At 36.1% G+C, this 26,569-nt stretch overlaps 1 protein-coding gene across 2 annotated transcripts in view; it reads right to left on the reverse strand.

Annotated features, from left to right (window-relative positions):
* The window catches only part of HHIP (hedgehog interacting protein), a 133,661-nt gene that overhangs the window by 35,556 nt on the left and 71,536 nt on the right, over positions 1-26,569 (reverse strand). For both annotated transcript variants that reach the window (XM_074229225.1, XM_074229224.1), the window contains exons 5-11: positions 10,404-10,555; positions 9,856-10,029; positions 7,967-8,110; positions 5,417-5,538; positions 3,070-3,193; positions 1,690-1,820; positions 51-132 (exon numbers count right to left, since the gene is read on the reverse strand). In XM_074229225.1, coding sequence (XP_074085326.1) covers positions 51-132; positions 1,690-1,820; positions 3,070-3,193; positions 5,417-5,538; positions 7,967-8,110; positions 9,856-10,029; positions 10,404-10,555 — 929 coding nt within the window. The remainder of the gene's footprint in view (positions 1-50; positions 133-1,689; positions 1,821-3,069; positions 3,194-5,416; positions 5,539-7,966; positions 8,111-9,855; positions 10,030-10,403; positions 10,556-26,569) is intronic.

Below are 26,569 nucleotides of genomic sequence, written 5' to 3' on the forward strand. Positions count from 1 at the left end.
TTAGAAAAGTGTAATTTTTTTGGTTTAATGTTATATCAAGAAATGATTACCTTTTGGGGTCCACAATTTTGTAGAGTTTTCCATTGTGAGCCTGGGTCATGCTTTTACTACTTGATAAAATGTACACTTCACCTATTGAAGAAATAAATGCAAAAAGGAAATCAGAGTTATTTTAAGTTGTTACCTAATCCCTAATCATAAATGTATATGGTAAATATAGTATAAAAATATATAAATTCTCATTTCAGATCAGCTAGAAGTATAGGAGATAGAGTACTAGAACTAGAATCAGGAAGATCTGAGTTTGAATTTGGTCTCAGCTATTCATTAATTGAATGATTGAGAAAAATCACTTGACCTATGATTACCTCAGGTGCTTCATATTTAAAATTGGGGTAAAAGTACCATCTACCTTAGGGTTATTGTGATAATAAATGAGCTATCTGTAAAATATTGTGTAAACCTTATACTATTGTCAAAGAGCACAAAGTATAAAGAGATTATTTCCAGATACAACTGGAAATTTGTTTGCCTCAGTTTCCTCATCTGTATAAAGAAATGGCAAACCACTCCACTATCTTTGCCAAGAAAACCTTAAATATAAACCTCAAAAACCCCCTCAAATTGGACATGACTGAACAACCACCACAACAAAGAAAATTGTGGGTTTGTGGAAAAGTGTCAGACAAAAAACGAAATCTTATTTTATTTCTAAATTGACTCAGATCGCCTGTGTGGTCCATTTCAGTTAGGAAAAAATCAATATGCCTGCACTTTTAACTAATCAACATGCAAAAGAAATTTAATACATCTCTTGAAACATTTCTCTGACTTGGGAAAAAATCTCTTTCCTTTCTTTTCAGGTATATACATTTGTCTTCTATTCATATTTGCAAAGTAGAAAGTATTTTAAAAATAAAATGGTGAGGAATATGCTGAGTTATATAGTTATTCTGGTACTTGGACCAAATTCAGTTGTGGGGAATAAGGCATTCAGAGGACAGTTATTTTCATTGGTTGCAGTGTATTACCACTTTATAGCTGGTGAAGGAGAAAAATATGGGGGAGAAGATGGTAAAGAGGAGATTTTTGTGGGTTAATGTCTACCCTGGTTCTGTAGTTGTCCAGACAATACCCATGAGGACAGGATATGGAGGGAGGGGAAAGATTTATGTAAGTGATGGAAACATTTTCCTCAGCTGGGTACTGGACAAATCTGAGAGGAAAGGCAACAGAGAGAGGTAGAGGAAGGGGCTATGGCAGGGATGTGGGGGAGCTGATTTCTTAGTCCTTGGCAACTTCAGGAAAGTAGGGTCAGGGAACAGATTGCCCCAGTGAGAAAGCTGCAGTGGAAGCATAGTGGGAGAGGGATAAGACATTGGCACAAGGACCATATAGGACCATAAGGAGCTGAAAGGGTGAATTGGGAAAGAAGTAGAAAATGGCATCCTGTGACAAAGTCCTGGCTGACCCCCACCCCCATCCTAATTATAGATCTGGATATGTTGTAAATGAATCTGGAAGTGGGCTCCCTTTCGCCTCCATGGCAGGTAAACAGGTTCATCTTTACTAGAGGATTTAAAAGTCTAAGAAATGGAGGAAAATGATGTCAAAACTGCTCTTCTAATCATGTCAGTAAATATCTCAAGCAAGAGAGTCAAGAGATAACATTATTTATTTGCACAATACCTAATTCATCTTCTCCAAATCCCAAGATGTGACCTGAAAAGAAGCCCCTACAAGAACCGCCATTGCCGAGACACAGGGGTTTTTCTTGCCACTGTTTGGTTCCTGGGTTCTGCTGAAGAGTTAGAAAATTTCTGCAGTGGAAACAAATCGAGGGATCTGTCATTGCTTTTTGCCAAAGGAACATGATATAAAAGCAATGAAAAGAAAATCCTTTTTTTTTTAAAGAAAATCCTTAATGAATGTCATTGGACCCTGATGGCAGAAGGTGACATAGAAAACAGTGTTTTTCACATGGTAGATGCTTATGACATGTTCATTGAGTTGAATTTGATACAATGGCCCTTAACTTACATGGAACTAGGAAATGCCACTGATGAAGGAAAATAATATTTGCAAAATACTCTGCTTAAAGGAGGGCACTTCAGTATGAAGAAAGCCTCTTCTTTCATTCAGAGCATGATACTTCCTCTCTGGAGGTAGAATCCATGTTGTTTTATTAATCAGAGAGAGATACAAGCAAGATAGAGCTTGGGTCAGGATACCTCTGTAGGTCATTAGTGAACTATTGTCATCAGTTCTCCATTTGCCAGGAAAACTAGAGGTCTCAGTTTGGGGTCTCCATGGTGTCTCCCATAATCAACTATGCCATGATTAAGAAAATCATTTAACCTTGACTAAACTTAAATTTGTTAAATTCTATTAACTGAGAAACTTGTTTACCAAAGTCCCAGAAATTTAGCAATCATTTTATTTGGCACAGAGAATAAAAGCCCCACATTCCTCCAAAGTAATTTTTAATATTCATTTCTTAGAATTGATAATTTTTTCCTTCAAAGGATAGTTCAAGCACTATCTTCTAAGAGAAGCCTCTCCTGATGCTCTTTCCCTCTTGAAATTACATCATAAATACTTTGTCTTGATTTCTCTATGTCCTGGTTGAATGTAGGTTTCATGAGGAGAGGGACTGCTTCACTTTTGCCTTTGCATACCTACCACCTTGCCCAGGGGCTTTCATATTCTGGGCAGCTGTTATTGTTAGATGAACCCATTTATAGTATTTTGTGAAAGTGAGGGGAAGAACCAAAGAAACTCATAGGATGGCCAACAAGATTTCCCTGTTTGTCTTCACACATATTTTATTCACTGAATAAAATATCTTTTTTAAGTTTTTGAAGGTATATGTGATTATGTCTGTGTGTGTATGTTCAATTGAATCAACACTCAAAATAGAGATAGAAGGAAAAAAAATCATAGTTCTTATGGCTTGTGTACCCCATTGTCTTACCTCTGAATTCCATCTCCTTTTCTCAGAAAAGAAAATCCTATTAGAAAATATGACTATTCATGCAGGTTTTACCAGGTAGAATAAATGAAACCTACCCATTTCGGTCTCCAAACACATAACTTCCATAGAGTCTTTCCGACTGGCATCCTCGATAAATAAATCCACCAACCAGGGGCCCATTACTGAATGGTTTGAATTCTAAGAGTGATGGCTCACTTTCTAGAAAGAAACTATCACAGCATTAGATCAAATGAAATGCAATTTCACTAAATAAAAAGAATGTGTTCCACAGTGGAAACAAGTAATGAGTTATGTAACAATGTTCTTTAACTCTGAAGTAGACACCAGGCCTGGTAAAATAACATAGGTCTTTAAAAATCCAATATGGAAGAATGGCTTCTCTTCTTAAATTTTACCAGGATTTAAGGGAATTTATGTAGATCTTGTGGTAAGGTCTCAATGAAACCAGAACTGAGTCATTTCTATAATAGCATTTATTGAAATATAACCAAAAAGCTTCTTAGTTTTCTATAATAGTGCTTTTGTGTATGTTTTGGATATTTGACAAAACTTTGTGAAAATGTGCAATATTTAAAATCCCTAATAATACTAAAATCAGACTAGATATAATGATTACTATGATTAATGAGTGTGGCTTTATTCAAAATCAACACTAATAAGCAAAAAACACTGTTACTTAATCAATTAGCTTCCTAATTTAAAACAGCTGTTAAAACTTTTTGGCTTTACATTCAGTTCCAAATTTCTTAGTGGGGTTTCTGTCGTTGTTGTCATCATCATCATGGCGCCACAACTATAAACATAAGCATGCTAAACACTGTATGTGTGTGGGGTTGGGGGAAGTGGGGCTGGATCAATTAGTTCAACAAACCCTCTCATTTTACAAATGAGGAAATGAGCCCAGAGATATGAGGTGACTTGTTCCATGTCACTGGAAATGAGCCAAAAACAAATGATCAACCTCAACATCAATTCTTACCAATTTCATTTTTGACTACTGGGAGACAGTATTTCAGACAAATGTTATTTTAATTCAGTAATATACTAGTATAAACGTCTTCTTTGAAAATAGGATGAGTGAATTTTTCTATCATATTAGTTGTCCAACATTTATAAATAAGGAAGGAATATATATATATATATATATATATGTACATACATACATATATAGACTCACATACATACATGCATATGAGTGTATACACATATACATATTTTAAAGTAGACTTATAAAAGCCTAGTCAGTGTTGGTATATAGTTTCAGGTGGACTTATTAATATTATAATGAAAACCAAGTGAAGGCTGGATAATATAGATGGTTATGTTACCTTAAAACCAACAAAGTTATCAAACTTAGGAAAAAATAGTCTATGGAGATTATATTTGGTCACCTTCCTCATCCAAAAATATAGTTGTAAATATAACTCCACTCTTTTGGTGAGAATAGCACTGATGTTCTGTATCACATATATTTCTAAAAAGGTCCTGATGCTATCTAATGCTTTGATTTATACAAGTATCTATTCTCATGGGGTGGCTAGGTGGTACAGTGGATAGAGCACCAGACCTGGAGTCAGGAGTACCTGAGTTCAAATGCGGACTCAGACACTTAATAATTACCTAGCTGTGTGGCCTTGGGCAAGCCACTTAACCCCATTGCCTTGCAAAAACTAATATATATATATATATATATATATATATATATATATATATATATATATATATGTATATATACCTATTTTTGCACATAAATATGTTTTGCTAAAGCAGTCACTCAAATTGTGTCCCAGATTGACTTATCTTCTACTTATTTTTGCGTATTTGGTGAGACTTGTATATTTTATCTTAAATGGCTCCTTGGGGCAGCTCAGTAGTGCAGTGGATAAAGCACCAGCCCTGGAGTCAGGACCTAAGTTTAAATCTGACCTCAGACACAACAATTACCAAGCTGTGTGGGACCAAGTCATCTAACCCCATTGACCTTGTAAAAAAACAACAAAAAAAGGTTACTTGAAAGTGATATCATGTTTGCCATAATTATTTTTTCATTAATATAAAATGCCAAAACAAGTTTGTCCATCATATACTAAGTAGATAAAAATTACTAGACTTGATTTTACTGATGAGTAAGTTCTAAACTGCTAACTTTTTGCAGATTCATTAAGCTTTTTTGGCCTTCAGACATTTGGTGCATGGAAAAGGTAATTAACTAAATTGAACCCTTAGAGCCTATGAGACTCATTGGACCTTTTAAAAAAGGGGGGGGGGAGGGAATGTATTCTCTTACCACTGATAGTTAATTAGGGTTGCTATTCTCAAGCTTTCTCCTGTGCTTATTGGGCAGAATTTCCTTTTCATTTTTATTCCATATCTTCAAATCATTGAAAAAAGAACAGAATCTTTAAGTTATACTGAACTTACCATAGTCTTTCCCTTTTATGATCTGTAAGATTCTGGCTGATGACCTGTTCTTTCCATTTGAATCTGAGCAAAGTATGGTTAAGTTGATATTTACATCTGTAGGGTGTCGATCCACTGCACACCTGTATATCAAAGAGATAATGAATTCACTTAAAAGTTCCTTATGACCATAATGTAATTCTGACCTAGGATTACTCAATTGCCAAGGACCCAAAAGCCAAGTCCTTTTCTCCAGGGAAGGATGTCAGCTTAGATGTATATTCATATATCTTAATTAACCTTAAAGATCTTTGGAGAGGGACATTTTTCCTCTTCTCTTGGTCACCTGCTTCAATATAGTGAAATAGGGTATATATAATTGGCTAGGGCCTTGGACCCAGTGGGAAGGTTTTGGTGACAGTCCTTGCTCTCCTCCTGTGATCATATGCAATTATACACCTGTGATTTTACTACTTTTTCTCTGAGCTCCATTTCTTCTTCTACACAACTGGGAGTAACAGTACTAGCATTACCTTCTTTACAGGGAATGTTGTAAGGTCAATATTTTATAAACTTTAAAACAATACATATAGGTACATGAATATATATGTTCCAATTAAGTATTTATTAAGAAACTGTTCTACATACTAGAGAGTCAAAAACAAAAAAGAAAATAATTCTGCCCTCGGGAAGCTTATATTTCACTAGCAGGAGTTCATATTTTAATCTAGAAATTTGTCTTTTTTTGCAACCTAATTTTTTTCATTTTTTCAATTTGATCTTTGTGTGTGCATATATACATTTTTCTATTTTCTTTCATACAGATTATCTTTAGGTAATCTCAATGATGTCACCCTCAATGAGAAAATGCTAATTAGTCTTTATTAGTCATGTCTTTGTCTCCTTTTTAAACAGATTACATCTTTGTAGCATTAGTGAAATCTTAATTTATTGATTTGATGAATCAATGAATCTTGTCTTTCCAGCACAAAGTGTAGACTCAGTTAATTAAATCATCAGGATTCCATATTTTTCTGTTTATTTTTTTTTCACATGTCCAAGGATTAAAAGAGCTGATGGATGCCAAGTTTGAATCCAGAAGGAAATACCATGTCTTTCTTTGCCTCACTGATTATGGACTGTGAAATGGAATCAGAGGTGGTCATCATTGTCTTACCCCAATGCCTTAGAGGGGAACCTGAACTCAGGTGCTTTGGGTGCAGAAGGAAGACAAGCTGCTATGTCTTGATGGTTCAGCAGCCTTCCTTAAGAGAAGACCTGGGTTCTTGGAAAGTTTCTTAGATGAGCCTCTTAGAGTTTCAGATAGAAGTTATGAGCAATAGTTCACACTTATAGTATCTTAAGGTCTAAACGTTCTTTACAAACATTTTCCCATTTAATTTTCACAAAACTGTGTAATATTACACTATTTTCCCATTTTGGGAGCACACTGAGGCTTAGAAAAATTAAATAATAATGCTTGGGTCATATACCTAGTATATATCAGAAAAGGGATTTGAATAGAAGTTTTCATGGTCAGAATAGGGCTTCAAGTCCAATTTTCTACCCCTCCTCCCAAGATTGTGCTTTCTAAGCTTGGCCATGGTGGCTCGCTCTTTTTAACTTACCACCTATTCTTAGCCATAGTGTCATTTGGGTCAGTGTATATTGAGAATTTTCTTAAGGAAATGTATTTATATGGCTGTATTTAGTGGTGTAGGGGAGGGGGTAGAGGCGCAAGATAAAGAGAGAATTAGAGGAAACTGACTTTTCTTTCACTTGTATAAGAATGCTCCATAATTCTAAGTGATAGCAGGTTTCTTATCAAAGTCTACTTTTCCAAACTAACATGTTTCTGGGGTGGGACATGAATCCAGGATTCCAGCCATCATGCTACACTGTTGAAAAGGAAGGGTATTGTTAGAGGGTAACAACAGATGATGGGATGTAAGTTTGGGAATCACTATTATTTCATGTGATAGTAATTCAGTTAATGTGCAAACAACTAGAGTGGGGCAGCAGGAAAAGTAATAACTTTGGAGTCAGAGGAACTGAGTTCAAATTCTCACTTGACCATTTACTAGTTGTGCGACTTTTGGAAAGTCACAGTCTCTCTGAACTTGAGTATCTTCAACTGCAAAACAGATTGTTCAAGATGACTGCTCAGGTAATTTCTAGTTCTAAATCTATGTGATGCTCTGATCTCATTAGTTTTAATCGTATTGCTAAATACCTCCCTCTCTGTGGGTTAGACAACTGCCTTTTTGTTCTTCTGGACTGGGCTTGTAATTTCATTGGTATAAGGAACTCCTTGTGAAAAATTCCTGTTATCAGTGAAGATCAGCCTCACAGAAAAGACAGGTATGAGGCTATAAATTCACATAGTTCCAAAAATCTTCCACAGTCAGATAATCCAGAGGAGTCAGAAGCAGGATTTGAATCCAGAGTTTCCTAGCTTTCCTCCCCATCCATCCCTTTTGTGGTTATTTTATGGTTCAAATGACCAGTCTCTTCTCCCAAGCCAATGTTCTCCTTCTTGTAACTAAAGAGCCTTGGGGTTCATTTCCTTACCTGCCTGGATTGTGGAGCCCATGTGCAAACACTTCAGGGGGCTGATTGGTGCTGTTAAAGTGTGGATTGCTCTTCGGAATGGAGTAGGGCACATTGCACATATCAGTATCTACATCCAGTCTCAACACTGAACCTGTAAAATCACTGAGAAAGTTGGAGGACAATATAATTGCTTAAAAGTGCTTTTGTAACCACAAATCCCATAAATTCCTGGTGCCACGATTATGTGTGCATGCATACTCCATGCCAAGTCAATGATTTGGCACCATTGATTTTCATGAGCAATTTGAAAATTAGATATTTCCTTTTGAATTTCTAAATCATTAATTATTGACATTATACACAAACTTCTTTGAAAAATAAAATGTATTTGTTTCACCTAAATTACTTTGAAGAGGTGACTGGAGGGGTAAGCTTAACCATTTCCTCATTGGAGGTAAATTTATCAAAGTTGCAAAGTGAGAAAGGAAATGAAAGAAGGGAAAAAAAGTTTGTTTGAAAGCTATGATATATAAAAAAAGCATTACAGAATAATAATGGGTAAAGGGAGATTTTTTTTCTGCTTTATGGGTGGGCAAGACAAGGGCAAATGGGTATGACACTGAGGAATTGCAAAACAGAACCTGCTTCTTTCATTTTTCTTCCAATCCTTATAACAATGCAATCAGAGGTCTAGATCTCACAGAATCACCTGAAAACCTAAGTAATAATTAATGATGGTTCTAATTTGCTAACTTTTTTTTATTCAAAGATTTGAAGAAAGCAGTGTGATGGTATAAGGGATAAAGTTCTGGACTTAAGAGTTAGGAAGATCTGAGTTTGAATCCTGCCTTAAACATTTACCAGTTCTGTGACTCTAACCCAATCTGGCTGGTGTCCTGGGAAAGCTGATTGCCCTTTTAAAAATCTGAGGCTAAGATGGGGAGTTGAAGCTGTCACTATTCTAAGAAGGGGAGCAGACATTCCTCCCTATTCACACTTGAAGATCTAGGAGGAGAAACAAGGGAATGCTAACAGATGGTTAGAAATGAATATGTTTAGAAGAATATTTGATCTGATTTATTAATTTTTTTCAGTGAAATCTATGTTCAATCATTGTGTGATCAGAGCATGTATTTGGTAGATTGCCTATTCCCTGGCTTTATTCAAATTCTGGCTGCTGCAAACTGCTTTTCCTGATTCTGATTAATCTTAGCGCTCTCTTCCTTCTGAGATTATTTCTAATTGACTCTATGTATCGTATTTACACATAGTTGTTTGCATGTGATCTACCTTCTTAGACTGTGAGCTTTTGGAAAACAGGTACTGTTTTTTATCTCTATATTGACAGCACTTTGCCTAGTGTTCAGTCATTTCAGTCCCATCTGACTCTGAAATCCCATTTGGAATTTTCTTAGCAAAGATATGGAGCAATTTGCCGTTTCCTTCTCCAACTCATGTTACAGATGAGGAAACTGAGACAAACAGGGTTAAGTGATTTGTCCAGGGTCACAAGGTAGGAAGTGTTTAAGGCTACATTTGATCTCAAACTTTCCTGATTCCCATCCCAGCACTCTATCAATGCCTCAACCTGGTATCTTGTAGTAGTTTAATAAATGACTATTGGCTTGATTTAACCTCTTTATGTTGTTTCTTCATCTGAATAATGGAGGGGTTTGGACTATACATCCTCTAGGGTCTTTTCTGGTTCTAAATCTATGATTTCAAGATTTGCTGACAAATTCAAGTCTTCTTTTTCCTATTTTACAAATGAAAAAGATGAAAGACCAGGTGATAAAGTGATGAACAAAGGAAAAGAGGCTAAAACTGCAGCTTTTCTAACTCACTGGCACTTCCAATCAGTGTAACCCAAATGCAGAAGGGCATCCTCATCCTGGCAGTCTCTGTACCTTAAACCATCCATTTCTTCCATGTCATCCAAGGTGATCATCCCATCCCCGAGGAATATGTACAAAAAGCCATCTGGGCCAAACAACAACTGTCCTCCTAGATGCTTCCTGTGCAACTCGGCTACCTCCAGGAACACTCGGGCTGTTCTCATATCGACTTGTTGGGGGTTTTTCCTGCATATTAGAGAGAGAAACAATGCTAGATTAGACTTTCTGTAGTTGCACAAAGAACAACCAGAACAGTGAGCAGAATCCTTGAACTGAAGTTAAGAAGAATGGTGCAAAAACAACATTACTTTCTAGGTCACAGGAAAAGCATTTAATTTTTAAGATATAGCTTGTGGGGGGGGGAGAGAAGAGGAAAATGCTAAAAATATAAACTTTTGTGTTCTCTTTAAAGCTACAGGTAGAATTTCTGCAAAACTACCTATCTGTGTTAGATGCTTGAAAGCTTTTGATTGTTTTATTATAGGCTTTTAAACAAAAATTGCAAAATGAGGAGAAACACAAAGGTTTTGATGCTAATGCCTTAACTCTTTTAATGGTACCTGGACACTGTATATTCCACGACCCTAAGAATGTGGTCATGAGGTCCAATGGCCCATCGTTCTTGGTTGGTGGTATAAGACACATACAGCTTTCCATTTTTCTTGTAATTGGGATGGAATGCAAGGCTTAGCAGTCCTCTTTCATCTCCTCCCTGCAGTCAAATGAAAAACACAAAGAATTGTGAAGTTAATTATGTTCTTTATTGTGTTTCAGCTGGAACCCCAAAAGAGTCCCTTTCTTTCTTCTGGATAATCTTTGCCCAAACTCTTTTCTATTCTTCCTTGACTACTGCACAAAAAAGGATTATAAAACATTTCGCTTTGTGGACTCTTTAAGGGTTGGAACAAGACGATTGTCTTGTGTGGTTATCTATGCCCAAGACTCTTACCCCACTTTTGTCAAGTGATTTGTGTATGTAATCTTGGGAAGCCATGAAGACAACTTTAAAGGCTATGCAAAATTCTTTCCTGGGTTACTAGGCTGCTCGTAGTTCATGGAAGACAAATAAAAAGGTCCACAATCGACAGTCACTTCAAATCCAAGTATCCCAAATCTGAAACAGTGTGGACTGCCAGCTCCCACCATCTTGGCAAGATGTTTAGAAAACAGTGAAATTGCTTGTGTAATATACAAACCTTTGTTTTACCCCGAAGGCATCTATATCAGTTGTCACAACCATGGTGGTCTGTTCATCAGAGCTAGTGCACTGTAGGTAATAAGCAGCCGGAGCCTTTCTGCATCCAAATAATATCTTTTTACACGTACCACCCTCCTTTTTTTCTTTTCTTTCTTTTTTTTTTTTGCAGAGGGTCTTTCTTTAGGGAGGGAGAAAAGAAAGGAGGGTAGCCTGCTGAAAGGGTTGGGGAGGAGACATGAAGCTAGGGAAGAAAAAGAAAATTCCCCCAATAACTTGCTTTTATTATTATCAAAACCCACAAAGAGCACTTCTGGGCACATTAGGCAGCATGACAAACAGGCTCTAAAGCACTATCAAGAAGAAAAAATAAAAACAAACAACAAAATCAGCCACTTCTTAAATGAAAGGCAATTTATCTTCATTTTCCTGATATTTCAAGCTTACATTTTGCTGAACTAAATTGAAGTTCCACTTTCATTTTATGTGATGAATAGTTTTATAGAACTTTCTATAATTAAGTAAAAAGTAACATATCTCAATTGGGACATGGCTATCACTCTGTGTCTGGCATATACCATATGGATATTCTTATATAGTTGAGAAGAGGTACAAACCCTAAAACTATTGTCAATAGAACACTTGATGGCCAGTGTTTCTTAGAAATATTGCCTTAGGAAATAAACATTCTAAAATCCCAGGGAAAACCAGGGCAAGTCAATTCCCTTTTTTGCAGAAAGGGAACTGAAGGTAAAAATGAGCAAGTTTGTACTGGGGCTATCAAGGGAGCTCGGGACTCCTACAAATCCTAGTACTGAGAAGCCTTTTTCCCAAGTCTGTGTTCTATAGGAACTAAAATTCTCTCTGGCTTTTTCCCCACTAAGAATAAAAGCTATTATCAAGTTGGTAGTCCATGTTTTACATAACCTTTGAATAGGAAAATTGACTTTCAGGCATAAAAGTATGCTTTCTCTACATATACACACTCAACTCCTAATTTGATTTCTAGCTTAGAAAAAGGAATTTATACACACACACACACACACATACACACACACAAAATATGAATTTAAACTATTATATTTCCTAGCAAATTTACTAGCAGACAGTCAATAAGGATTCTGGGCAACTAAGTGGTAGTTAGGAAAACTTGAATTCAAATCTAGTCTTAGATACTTACTAGCTGTGTGATCCTGAACATATCACTTAATTTCTCTGTGCCTCAGCTTCTTTGTTGCAAAATGGAGATAATAATGGGACCTAACCTCCAAGGGGTGTTATGAAGATGAAAGCATTAGCACATAGTAAGGCACATATTATATATATATATATATATATATTCAGCTATATAAGCATTAGCTATTAACAATGTTATTTGCCAGACATTTCGGGGATAGGGAGAAAAGCAAAAACAGCCCTTACCCTCAAGGAGCTCACTTTCTAATGGTAGGAAAAAACATGGAAATGAGTAGGTAAAGATAATAAAAATGGTTATCAGTGTGTCAGTAAAGACTTTTTAAACTTCAACTTAAGTCACAGAAATAATAGAGAGTGTGAATGTCTTTGGATGACAAAAGCCAGATGAACATGTGAACCACAGTGATGGAATGTTGGCTTCAGATATCAAGGGGACAATCTCTTTTTCTGCATACCACAAGAGAGTTCATTTTTAATTTTATCCAAAAAAAAGACAATTTACTAGTAGATTATGTTTGATATTATCTCTTATTGTTTCAGTAGTAGCAGTTACCCCTTTCCCTAGAGATTTTTTTTTTTAACCTAAGACACCACCATTTTCTCACAAGAGGTGTTAGTAGCTGAGATGTCAGTTTAATACAATGCAACAGGCTGCCCTGATCCTCTGCGATGTTTTTAACAAGGAGACTGAGAGGTTGAGGACTGGATCTGTGTTTCATTTCTAACTATGAGTTCATTTCATTCTATGATGGTGGGAGCAGATCACTGTTAGTAATTCCATCTCAGAGATGGCAACTTGTCTAAAGAGTTCTTCAAGTTCACCTCATAATAAATGGTTCCTATATTACTAAGCACTGAAACACCTTTGATTTGGACATTATGTCATATAGAAATGGAGAGATTATGCATGAAGATCACTTCTTAGATCATCTAACTAGAATCTATGGCCAACATCAACACAAATACCTTTCATTACACACAAAGAAAGGCACATGTAACACAGTGGATGGTGTTTTGGAACTGGAGTCAAGAAGATCTAGGTTCAAATCTTCCTAGTTGTGTTACTATGAAAAGTCAGCCTCTCTGAGTCAGTTTTCTCATCTGTAAAATGGGACTAAAAATACCTAGAATTTCCATATTAGAGAGGAAGCATTGCATAAGGAGATAGAGGGCTGAAGACTCAACTCAAATGGGATAATATGAGTAATTCCTTTTGGAAGGAAACTACAGAATTCAAGTACATTCAAAATGTACAAATGACCATTCTTTATTATCTACTGCACACTGAGTGAAACTTTAGAAATATTAAGGATGTTATTAAAAATGCCTGAGATTTGCCAAGCCTTGAATAGAGACTGATTTGTTTGCATATCTATCCACCAAGAAAGAAAATTTCAAAATTGGATTGGTTTGTAATACACAGTTGGTGTCTTTGTGATGTATATGTGGAAGGTGGGCTACAAAAGATTACAGAATAAAAGCTAATTTAGTTTGTGAATTTTGCCTGATGCCTTATAAATTATGTCTGGCTCTTCCAGATCACTTGGGGAAAATAGAATTATTATTATTATTACTATCTTGCATAATATTTTAATTAATAAATGTACTTTTAAAAAACCCAACACTGCAAAAATCCTGAGAACAGGAGAGAACAATGATCTTGGAATCAGGGATGTCCTGCTTTTGGACCTAGCTCTCACTAGCTTACTTCAGTTCCCTCAATTATAAAAATGAATGAGCTAGAAAGTCTCTGGAATTCCTTATGATTTTAACATTCTACACTAAGGCCCAAGTTTCTTAGCTGTCCTGAATTATTTGCCCTCAAATTATTTATTCAGTCTCAATTTTTTTGAAAAAATTTTTTTCAATGGTCAACATGACTGTCTAAATTGGAGGCAGCCTATACAACTCCCCATATACCTATTCTAGCAAAACCCTCAATTCATGCCTGACCAAATAATGATTCAAAAATCCAAAGAGAAACTATGGTGACTTTTTCTATTTAGAAATGCCCTCCAGTTGCACACAGACAAGAGGGAAAGGATCCTCTCACTCCCAGTAAAGCTAGACTCAGTGCCAACCAGAGTAAGACGTCAAGGACATTTATATTCTGCAAGTCCCACAGGGTGAGAACTTTATGGAAATGGCAGCAGTCAATAGCACAGTGCTGTAATGCTATGATCTGGTTGCCTAGAGGTCCCTAAAACTCCGTTCTGAGGTGTCATAGAAGGTTGTGAATGTCTAGTTCTTTAAACTTCAAAGACCCATGGAGGAGTCAACCCTGGGAAGAAGTCAGTACTGGAACCCAGGTGATCCAGATCAAGAATAGTCAGGGCTTACCAACTGTACCTTATCCCACCCCCTCCCATCCTCATCCTCCCCAAGGGGAGGAGACTGAGCTGGCATCAACGCTTGATTGTAAAAGCACTTGTAATGGGAGTATGGAGTTTGCCCAGAGTGTATGGGATGATGTCTCTTCATGAGGAGAGTCAAGGAGTTTGCTTCTGAGAGAGTTGTAATGACATGTAAAGGAAATGCTTTGGAGAGGCGGTAAAACACATGTAGACATTCTGTAACTGGTTCTAGCTGGCTAACCATGGGGTAGGCAGCGGTTATTTTGTTTTTATTAATTGGCTGCCTAGCTGAAACCTTTGGCACAGTGGAAAATAAATACTCACAAAATCTCTTAAGACTACCCTAAGACCCTGATGGGCAGATGTAGCCTGGCTTTCCAATAGAGAGTCAGCTGACTCTTGCTGAAGACTTTATATGGTAGCAAAGAATTGCAAATAAAATTGATGTCCAGTAATTGGAAATGGCAAAACAAACCTAATACAGACATGAATTGAATATTAATGTGTTATAAGAAATAATGAATAGAATGAATACCAAGAAGGGAGAGGAGAAAAGCAGAATTAAGAAAACAATACACACTTCCTACATGAATATAAGTGGAAAGTACAACTATAACAAAACAACCAAAATTGAATGTGGTAAAATTACAAAGAATAAGCATGACCCCAAAGAAGTAATATGAGGAAACTCTCCTTTCTACTCCTTGGCTAAAGCAGGGGGTCTATGGGTTTTGTAAGTTATGTAAGTTTTTATATTTTATCAATGTATTGATGGTTTTATTGATTTTTTTGTTAAATACAGGGAAATTTTGGCAATGTGATAACTAAAGATATCAACAAAATTTATTTTTAGAAAATTGTCAATATAATTTCCACTGAAAGTCAAGAAAGACTCATTCCTTTTGGCTAGCCTTAATGTAGACAAAGGAAGCTAAAACCAGTTCTCATATGTCACTCATAAGTTATAGTGATATAGTTAGGAATGGACTTTTAAACTTCACCAAAATAGAATATCACAAAAGCCAATCACCCAAATTTCAAAAAAATCCTTTATTTGATATGGGTCATGTTTATCAGGACCTTGATGGATTGGACATGATAGGCTTTACTGTGTAGTCAAGTATTTTGGGGCTCTAGAAACCCTCTATTGTTTGCAGTGTCCTTTACATTTCCTACCTTATCAGTTTTAACCTGAAAAAATAGTATGGAAACCACTGTAGAAACAATTACTTCTATAGTCAAGGTATTCATTACTTGGCTTGGCACCTTAATTCAGAATCTATGAATTGGTATAAACCTAAAGAGGCCATATGGTTTAATTGTCTCTGAACAGCGTCATCCACGTAATTCCAACAAGTGGTCACCTAACTTCTTACTAGTCTTGAAAGCCTCCAGTAAAGGATAACCTACTACTTCCTGAGGTAGCCCATTCCATTCGAGGATAGTTCTACTTATGATGAAGTTGCTCCTTACATTAAATCTAAATTTACTTCTCTATAACTTCCACTTACTAAAACTGTTTAAACCAGTTGGGCTCATCCTCTTGGCCTTTCAAAACTAGTTCATTCACCAGACACAAATAAGCAAATGTGGCAAAAATCTGAAGTTGAGATTGACAGGTCTTTCCAAATACCTTCCCAGTCAATCAAAGGTCATCTCCCCCAACACAGCATCTACAAAACCTCTGCCATCTCTTTTCAAGAAACTTTCTTTACATACATCATTATTCTCCTGGAAACAGGTTTGTCCACATGGAGATGTATATTGCAGTACTTTGCATACATGTACCAGATCTGCATTAAACATGAAAGCATCTATTTATGCCTCCTCACCCTTAAGTCTCCTCCAAGCTAAACATCCTAGGTCCCTCAACTGTTATGATATATCACGCCTCAAATGGTATGAACTTGAGTTTCATTGTTTTAGTATCCTTCTCTGGATACTCTCCAATTTCTCAATGTCTGTCTTAAAACAGGGATCTCAAAAATTAGGCAAGTCACTTAATCCCATTAACTTATCAAAGTCAAAAAAATGTGGCTCCCAGGACTGAACACATAATGTTTTTGATCTGGCTGCCCAGAGGTACTGTGTCTTCTAGTGTTCTTGACCTCAGAGAATGCCAGAATCAGAGGCTCAAAGTTGGAAGAGATCTTCAGTAGCATCTAACCTAATTTATACTTTAACAACATATCCTCTAGAATATCTCTAACTAGTGGTCATTTTGACTTCAGTTGAATGCCTCCTAAGATGAGAATCCCACAACCTCTGGAGGCATTCCATCGAACTTCTGGTTACCCCCCGCCCATTTCCCCTTCTATTTAGCACTAATTGTAAAGGAATTTTCTGTCAAAGAATCGAAAACTACCTCTCTGAAAATGCCATATGATATTCTGGTTTTGACCTCAGATCTATCAGAAACAAGTTGAATGTATTTGTTTACTCTTTGTAAAATAGTCTAATGATCTTTTCCCTGACCCTAGCATCTGATATACCTAGACCACTTGACTTTAGCATTCTTGACTTTGGACTTTGAACTTTGCCCTAAGACTAGTGAGCAGCTTTATGGAAAGGGACCAAAAAAGATTACCCTCCTTTGATGATATTAATTGGTTTGAAAGTTCTCATATTATCTACCTCTGAGAACAGATTATAGTATTGCTTTCTGATATTGGAAATAATGATTCCATGACATGAGTTTTTGAATCAATTATTTTTCTGTACCTTAGTGGATTATAGAACATATATAATTGAAGTCACATAGACCCTCAAAAAATTTTGGAGTAGAGTTACTTCTAGTGAATATGTTAGGAGAATTGAGGTGAGGGGACTTATTTCAATGGGGGGGGGGAATGAAAAGCTTTTCTAAGTGGCAATTAAGTTATTGCCAAGATTCTAGGAGCCCAAGCCCTGAAAAATCCTGCTTCAGACATTTACTGGTTGGGTGACCTTGTACAAATCACTTAGCATCTTGGATCCTCAGTTTTCTTATCTTTAAAAGGGAGCACCTCTTAAATTCTACAAACCTATTATAAATCTTTACCATAACTATTTCACATGGTTGAATTAGGGAAGGTATATGACAAACTTAAAAATGCAAAGGAAATATGAATTGCAGTTTTATTATTACATCCCTCATATTTAAAGACACTGGCCATTACCCAGGCATAACTGAAGAGACTAAGGAAGAGACTAATGAAGGACTAATTGCTGCATGCTTCCTTCTTAACATCAAACCTGACCTCTTAATCATCTAAGAATTATGTCATTTGTATTATGATTAAGACATCCCCTTTGCCATCATGCCTGTGACTTGCACTTTGACAGTTTCCCAGATGTCATCAGCAAGAACTTAGTTCTTTAAATTTTTTTTTTTTAGTTTAAATGGAAAAGGGAAGAAGGAACTCCACAGTCTAAAGTATATGGGGGGGGGGGTTCCTTATGATTACCTGCTTTAACCTAGGTGCATTTTCTGTTCTTTTCTTTTCAGGAACAACAATCAACTTTATCTGTTTTGTAGATTGGTTTAAATATATCACTCAAAAATACACTGATGGGGGCGGCTAGGTGGCGTAGTGGATGAAGCACTGGCCTTGGAGTCAGGAGTACCTGGGTTCAAATCTGGTCTCAGACACTTAATAATTACCTAGATGTGTGGCCTTGGGCAAGCCACTTAACACCATTTGCCTTGCAAAAAAAAAAAAAACCCTTAAAATAACCTAAAAAAAATACATTGATGGATTAGACTTATTATACTTTCCCCCAGATAGAAGCACCAAGGGCAGGAGGTGGAAGATAGAAATGAAGACTTGATGTCAGAAAAAAATTTTCCTAGGAAATAGAGTTGTCTCAAAGTACAATTGGCTAACTAGTTTGGGTCTATTGGAGATGGGATTATTGCTGGCCTAGTGGCCTTGGAGGAATAGACTAATCCTGGAATTCTGTTCTCTTTTTGGGAACTACAGATTGATAATGAATGGGAAACAGAATTAAAAGACTGGTGGGTTCCCTCTCATTAAAGGTCTTCAAGCAAAAACCGGATGACCACTTAACAGGCAGTGTGGTTTGGATTATTTTGTTGGTTATGAGTTGGACAAGATGTCCTGTGAGCTGTCTTCCAATTCAAAAATTAGATGATACTATGACCACCATGTTTCAAAATCAATCAGCAAGAACTAATTAAACATTTTCTATAATCCAATGGGTGTCATTGGGGAAACAAATAGAAAAGTGAGACAGTCCCTCTCCCCTAGGGAACTTTTTCCTTTTAAAAGATCTATTGTAAGCTTTACTGAAATGAAAAGTCTACGTAATTTTAATAGAATATTACATGTTACATGTTAAATTACAGTTATTTATGACTTGAACTTTATCCTCAATTTCATGCAAGTCTTTAACTTAAACCACTTGGCTCTCCTGGTTCTCCAATAGTTCAAATACAGATGGTTAGGCTAATCTTCTTCAAGGCCTTAAGTCCAAGTTGTTTTAAAGAAAAGATACTAAATTGACAAATTCTTCCAGGACACAAGCTGCCATACTTTCCTCCATCGCATTCCTTTCAGTTCTGCTATAGAAAAAAATTAAAAACTTTGAGAAGCTAACTGGTAGTTCAAAGATTCTAGAAAATATTTAGAGTGCAAATTCTAGGTGGTAATTGTTCCATTTCAAATCAGGGACTAAACTTAGAAACTTTATGTACCTTCAAAAGAAAGTATGAACATAGATAAGCTAGAAAAGTCAAAATAGGAGAGCAAGGGAGGTTATCTCTTTACAAAGTAGACTTATCCCCATTACACATAGCAACAATATTGTTACATTCCCATCTCTGTTCACCTCACTTATACACACACATATGCACAACATACATGGGCAAATAATACATCAAAGGATTCTGTCATTCCATCTGCAAGATTAATTCCATCTTAGAAACTAGGTCTAATATGAATGTTCACTTTTAGGTAGTCCTCATTTTACAATGCCTTCTTAGTTCCAATTCATCCTTGTTCTTCTGTTATTAACTCACCACAGGAATGGAGTTGTGGAGTGGAGAAATAGGTGTATAATTCATAAATCCTTACATAAAAATATTTCATTCCTGTTAGATTTGCGTTTCTGTCATTTACACACATGTTCAAATTTCAAAGGGACCCTGAAATTTTTTGATTCTGTGGTTTGTCTACAAATACATTCATTTTTAATAAAATAATGATAACTGACATTTTAACATTTTTGTGAAGCTCTTTACATAATCCTCTCATTTGCACCTCTGAAATGGTAGGTACCATGAGTATTGTTAACTGTATTTTATGATTAGGAAACTCAAGTACAGAGAGAAGGTCACAAGGGTAATGAGTGTTAGAAATAGGAGCTGAATTATCATCATAATAATGATAATGATAATATATTAATAATAGCAATAATGATGATAACAACCACTAACACACTGAAGAAAAGGAATTGGGGCCCTGGGTTCAAATCCTGCCTCAGCCACTTACTAGCTATTTAATCCTAGGTAAATCAATTAAACCTTTCTGACTCCAGTTTACCTATCTATATTAGACTGGTGGCATCTATGGTAGCTCCTGTAGTTCTCATCTATGACCCTAAGCATAATACTAAATGATATTTGCATAATACTTCAGTTTGCAAAATTGAATTGCTTTATTTGATCCTTATGACAATACTGGGAGGTTAGTATTGTTATTATCTTAATTTTATGGATAAGGAATCAGAGGCACAGAGAAATTAAGTGACTTGCCCAAGGTTACATGGCAGTGTCTAAGGCAAAATTTGAACCCAGTTCCTTAGGAGTTCAGGTCCAACATTTGCTTCACTATCCCACAAAGCTCTACTTCATGTTACCATATTAATATTTTCATTATCTATATTGTCTGCATACTTTGTATTCTCTGTTTATTTAATATACCATTAGAATACATCTACACATTAGAAAGAAGCTTGATTCCTGTCTTTTGTGTGCAGGTGGGTGTTACCACTAGACTATAATTTTGTAGTCATGTTCATTGTTTCTTAGAATAAATGCATCTTCCAAAGAACTTCATTTCATACTAGGAGATGATTGGACACTGGGGAAAATCTGGCTCAAAATGCGTCAAATGTTAATTTTCAATTTTTTTTTATTGTAACCTAATTTTCCAAAACAATTTCTTTCTCTCATGGACAAACCACTACAATAAATTCAAACACAGTGAAAACTTCAATTTTAAGAAACAAGAAACTTCCATCTACTAGGGTAGTTACAAAAAAGTACAAATTATTACAAAATATTTTTCATGTCAACTTTGTCTTGGAAACACAAAAATGTATAAATGCTCTGACAGAACCTTAGAACCAGTAAAATGAGACAGGATTAATTGAAAATAATAAATGAAGTATTGCTGCAAATCATTTGCAGAGGAATTTAGGGAATTTGACAGACTAATTATTATGAAAAGTATTGTTTTGGCAGCTAGTTGACAGAGAATGGAGTCGGGAAGATGGGAGTCAGGATGACTTGAATTCAAATCTGACTTCAAACACTTAAGCAGCTATGTGACCCCTGGACAAGTCATTTAACCCTGTTTGCCTCTGTTTCCTCATTTGTAAAATGAGCTGAAGAAGGAAATGGCAAACTACTCCAGTATCTTTACTAAGGAAGCCCAAGTAGGGTCATGAAGAGTTGGACACAAGTGAATTTGACTCAACAATAACAGACTAATTATTATGAGTAATATTACTATTGATTTTCTTAAAACCATAACCAAATTTTTCTGTACACAAGAAGAAAATTCATTGCTTAATGGAGGCTAAGAGGAAAATTCTTTTTTCTTTTTTCTTTTTTGGCAAGGCAGTGGGGTTAAGTGGCTTGCCCAAGGCCACACAGCTAAGTAATTATTAAGTGTCCAAGACTGGATTTGAACCCAGGTACTCCTGACTTCAGGGCTGGTGGTCTATCCACTGCGCCACCTAGCTGCCCCTACTGCGCCACCTAGCTGCCCCAAAAATTCTTAATAAGAATTCAAATCCATTGGAGTATTCAAAAATTGAAAACAGGCATTTTTAGAACACATGCTAAGAAGGGTAAAAAGTTGGAAGCAGACAGGACTCTGCTGAAATTGCCACACCTGAACCTGAAAACAATATTCATAGCAACATGTACAAAAGCTAAACCAAACAAAACTCAAAGAAAACCCAGTGATTTCCTCTCCAAACCACATCCAAATTAAAAGTCATATCTAGAGTGGAAGTCGAGTTCCTTTGCAAGAAGCCCTGATGGGGCAGCCTAAGCTGAGCAATGGATAGAAATCTGGTCCTAGAGTTAGGAAAACCTGTGTTTACAACCTATCTCAATACCTGTCAGCTATGAGACTGAGCAAAGCACTGAAGCAAATGTGGTTCACTTTCTTCACTATTATAATAGAGAAGTATCATCTTCTTTCCAGAATTATTTTAAGGATAAAATAAGATATTTATAAAATTCTTTGCAAATCTTAAATTCTTATATAAATGATGCCTTTTATTATTCTGAGTATTTTGAAAATTAAATACAAATAAAATATATTATCATCAACATTTATAATGAGGGTGAGAGGCCCTCTCCCTTTAGCTGTTTTATTTCAGGAAGATTGGCTTGCTATATTGCATTGTTGGATGGAACCTTCAGTTCTTGAAGAGCAAGTAATCCAGTAAGATAAGCAAAATTGAACCTTTGACCCAAAGATCCATTTGTCGTTGAAAGGGAACTGGATTTAGAGTCTAGGACTTGGGTTTGAATTCTATTCAGGCAAATCATTTTATCTCCCTGGCTTCAGTTTTTTTTCCTTCTATAAATTGTGAAGGGTGGGCTAAGGCCTCTCCTAGCTCTATGATACTAGGATCCTAAGACTTTGTTCTACAGGAATTATTCAAATGAAAATAAGACAACACCTCTATATTGCAAAAACTCTACAGCCGCTTTATTTAGAACAAAATTATTTGCCATGGCAGAATAAAATAAGGAAGAAGGAATAGAGTGAAGGAAATGTGGATATGGCAAAACATTCTCTACCTTTTCAATAGATAAGGAATGTGTGCCGGAATGTATTGGCGGAAGTAGAATGCGATCTCATTGTCTATCATCCAAAGCACTTTTGGACTGCAGATAATTAAAGGCATTTCTTCCTTTATTTAGCATCCAGCATACAACATAGATGTGATAGAGATCTGTCTCTTATCATTTAGTAGATTTATATGGTATAACTTAGAAGTACACTGCTATTGAATGACTTGCTAAAGGCTGGATATGATCTAGCTTTTTAATCCAGGGTTGGAATCCAATGTAGGCTAGACCATTTTAACAACAAAGTCCTATTCATAGAAAGAAAGAAAAGAGCAAAGAAGTGGGAGGCAGAGCAGAATCCAGGGGGTGATGTTTCTGTACTATGAAGGTAAGCTGAAAAATTCTTTATATGATGAACATGGTAGGGCAAAATTGCCTTCAACACTCCTAGTAGATTGATAATGGTGGGTGATTGAAGGCAGCAGCCCCAAGCCCAGCAGTAATGACATTTGCACACCCACCAAAAGACAATTTTATAAAAATGCATTCCAACTGGGTGGGGTTCCAGGCTTCCCATTGTCAATGATAAAATGATCCTGGACTGATGTAAAGGAATGTAGATGACCACAGTACATTGTTGCTATATAAATAAGCAAGAAACTAAGCCGGAAAGATGACTTAGAAGCCTAGGATTTTAGAGCTGCTGATAATGAGGGAGGTTATTATTGGTATGTGTGGGTGTGAGGGAGTCCATGTAACAACTATTAGAAAAATATTCAAAGGACGAGATAAGAGTAAGAGATAAAGAGGATGGTGTAATTAATATCTTTTACTTGTGTTTTGGGAATTATTGCTTTCTTTGTTCTGTAGATTAGTTAATGAATGAGGCTTCCCTTTTTTCTCACGCAATTCCTAAAAACTAGACATTCAGTAACAATTAATTTGAAAACAAATTTTGCTGAGGTTTGTTGTCCCTTAGGTACAAGTCTGCACATTGAGGAGATGTGTTCATTTCTCCAAGCTACAGTTATTTGCTTAATGAGAGAATTTGGTCCGTGATAAGACATTTGTATGTGTAGGTGTGTATTATGGATATACACAATAGCAGAAGATTCCTAGATATGGAGCCAGAAGGGAAGTAAGAGAGACCATGTAGTCTAACCCTTTGGCTTTATGCTAAGGAAACTGAGGTCCAGAGAAATGAAGTGACTTGTCCAAAGTCACGGGAGTAGTAAAAGAAAACTAAGATTAAAACCAAGTCCCACTGACTCCCAAGCAAGCATGCTTCCACAGGAATATGCTGGTTGCTTTGTTTTTCTAATTTTTTAAAAATAAGGGACTGCTGAGAGGGGGATACCATTGATTCTAAAAATGAAATTTTTTTACAAACAAAAAGTTATAGAAGTTATAGAAGTATAGAAGTATTATGAGAGTTGATATAGAAATTCCTGGTCAATCTGTTTTTCAACAATGTACAATATTGTCTTTTTACTCTCGTTAATAACAAAATATTTGAGGCATAAGATCTGATTCCAATTTTTTTCTTTGCTATTTTGGCCAAATGTATGTATGTATATGTCTGTTTTTCTGACAACATTGATCTGGAATTGGAAGGCATCATGGAAATCATCTGATTTGACAGTCTGTAATCTAATCTGGAAAATATTTATTAAATGTCTTCTCAGTTCAAGGCATTTTGCTAGGCAGAGGGGTTACAAAGACAAAATGAAAAAGCAAATCCCTGCCCTCAACCCCAAGTTCATGTGGGGAAGATGTATAAGAAATGGAATTTGAACCCAGATTTTTCTATTCAAAATTGAAAAGAAAAACCCCAAACCCAAAAACCCTTCCCCACTACATTCTGAGCAGATGTATATTTTTATTTGACATACTCTTCAATCTTGTTTTAATAAGAGCAAGAAATGCAATGTTCTCTCAAAAGAACAAAGCATCTCCCTCCCCATCAAAAACCACCCTCCCTTATTCGAATATTCAAGTCCCTGCATGGCTGCAGCAAAGGGTGCATAATTGCTTTTAATGGATTTGACCTCTTGCTTTCATAAAGATTGTTTTATGGTGTGTAGCTAATATGGTGGTCATGCAGCTAAAGGCATTATCTTCACATCATTATAATGAAACATAACACTTGAGATTCTTGATTTTCCTAGTCAGGTTTCACTGCTCTCTGACATTATATATTTCCTATTATAAATCTAAATAAGAACTTAAATTGACCTATATGAAAACAAACATTAAACAATTTAGTAAGATTATTGCTTTGAAAAGGAACTTAAAAAAAAGAAACCTCAAGACCACCAAGAAACAGTAATAAATTTAAGGAAATATGAGGTTTCCACCATGTGACTTCTCCAAAAAAAGTTATGCAACTTAAAAGGTCATAGAAAAAAGAAGCCATGGCTCCTTCCAAGAAGGATTTGCTGAAGAGTTTCTAGTTGTACCACTTAAGTGTTCCTTGGGAAGCTTCATTAAAACTCTTTTTATCCCCCTCCAGCTGAAAAGGAGGCTGGACTTGTGCTCTTACTTCAGCTTCAAGTCTCAGAGCTGCCTGGGATGCTTAGAAGTGATGAGACTTCCCTGAGGTCCTGCAGCCAGCTGGGATGTGGCACCTGGACAGAAGTGATGAGGAAGGTCAGCTCTGTAGCTAAGGTACTATCCTGCCCCTGGCATTATTAACACACACTTTTCCAAAGTGAAGAAGGAGCATGGAACAATTGAAAAACATGCTGCATTTGAAAACAGAAGGCTGAGTTCTGATCCCACCTCTGCTTTTTACCACTTTGTGATCATCGGCAATTCATTTAACTTCTCCAGGTCTCAGTTTCCCAATCTATAAAATGAGGGGATTGAACTAAATAACCTTGTAGGCATTTAAAATCCTTCATAATCTTACTCCCTCCTAAACCATATTCTCTCTCCTCTCTCTTTCTCTCATCTTTCCCTCCCTCCCCTCCCCCAATAACTCCCACACATTTCAATCCAGTGACTGACTTTTTTGCTATTCCTTTCATAAGACATTCCATCTGTCTGACTCTAGGAATGCTTACTGACTGTCCTTCATGACTGGAATTTTCTACCTCCTGACTTCCTTTGCATCCCAGTTTAAATGCCACTTTCTTATTTTTTTTAAATCTTTTTGATTAAATCTTTTTAATTAAAATTTATTTTAATTAAATATTTTCTTAATTAAAATTTATTTTTTTCCAATTACACGCAAGGATGGTTTGCAGTTAAATTTTTGAGTTCCACATTTTCTTTCTCCCTCCCTTCCCTATCTCCACCCCATGACAGTAATTTGATACAGGTTATACATATACAATCATGTTGAACATATTTCCATTTTAGTCATGCTGTGAAAGAAGAATCAGAACTAAAGAGGATAAACATCAGAAAGAAAGAACATAAAACAAGTTTTTAAAGTGAAAATAGTATGTTTTCAGCTGCATTCAAACTCCATAGTTTTCCCCTCTGGGTGTGAATGTCATTTTCCATCACAAGTCTTTTAGAATTGTCTGAGTCTATCATAGTTGATCATCACTCAGTAGTGCTGCTCATGTGTATACTGTTCCCTTATTTCTGCTCATATAACTCAGCATCAGTTCATGCAAATCTTTCCAGGCTTTTTCTGAAGTATGCCCTGCGTGATTTCTTATAGAACAAAGCACTCCATCACATTCATATACCCTAATTCCCCAATTGATGGGCACCTACTTAATTTCCAATTCTTTGCCACTACAAAAAGAGTTGCTATAAATAATTTTTTATAAATAATTTTGTACATGTGGGCCTGCTCTTTTTGGGAATACAGATCTAATAGTGGTATTGCTGGATCAGAGTATTCACAGTCAAATCCCACTTTCTGCAACAAACCTTTTCTTGTTCCCTTTAACATTACTGCCTTCCCCTTGAGACAATCTGGAATCTACC

This window comes from Macrotis lagotis, chromosome 3, assembly GCF_037893015.1.
Source record: "Macrotis lagotis isolate mMagLag1 chromosome 3, bilby.v1.9.chrom.fasta, whole genome shotgun sequence".
NCBI lineage: Eukaryota > Metazoa > Chordata > Mammalia > Peramelemorphia > Peramelidae > Macrotis > Macrotis lagotis.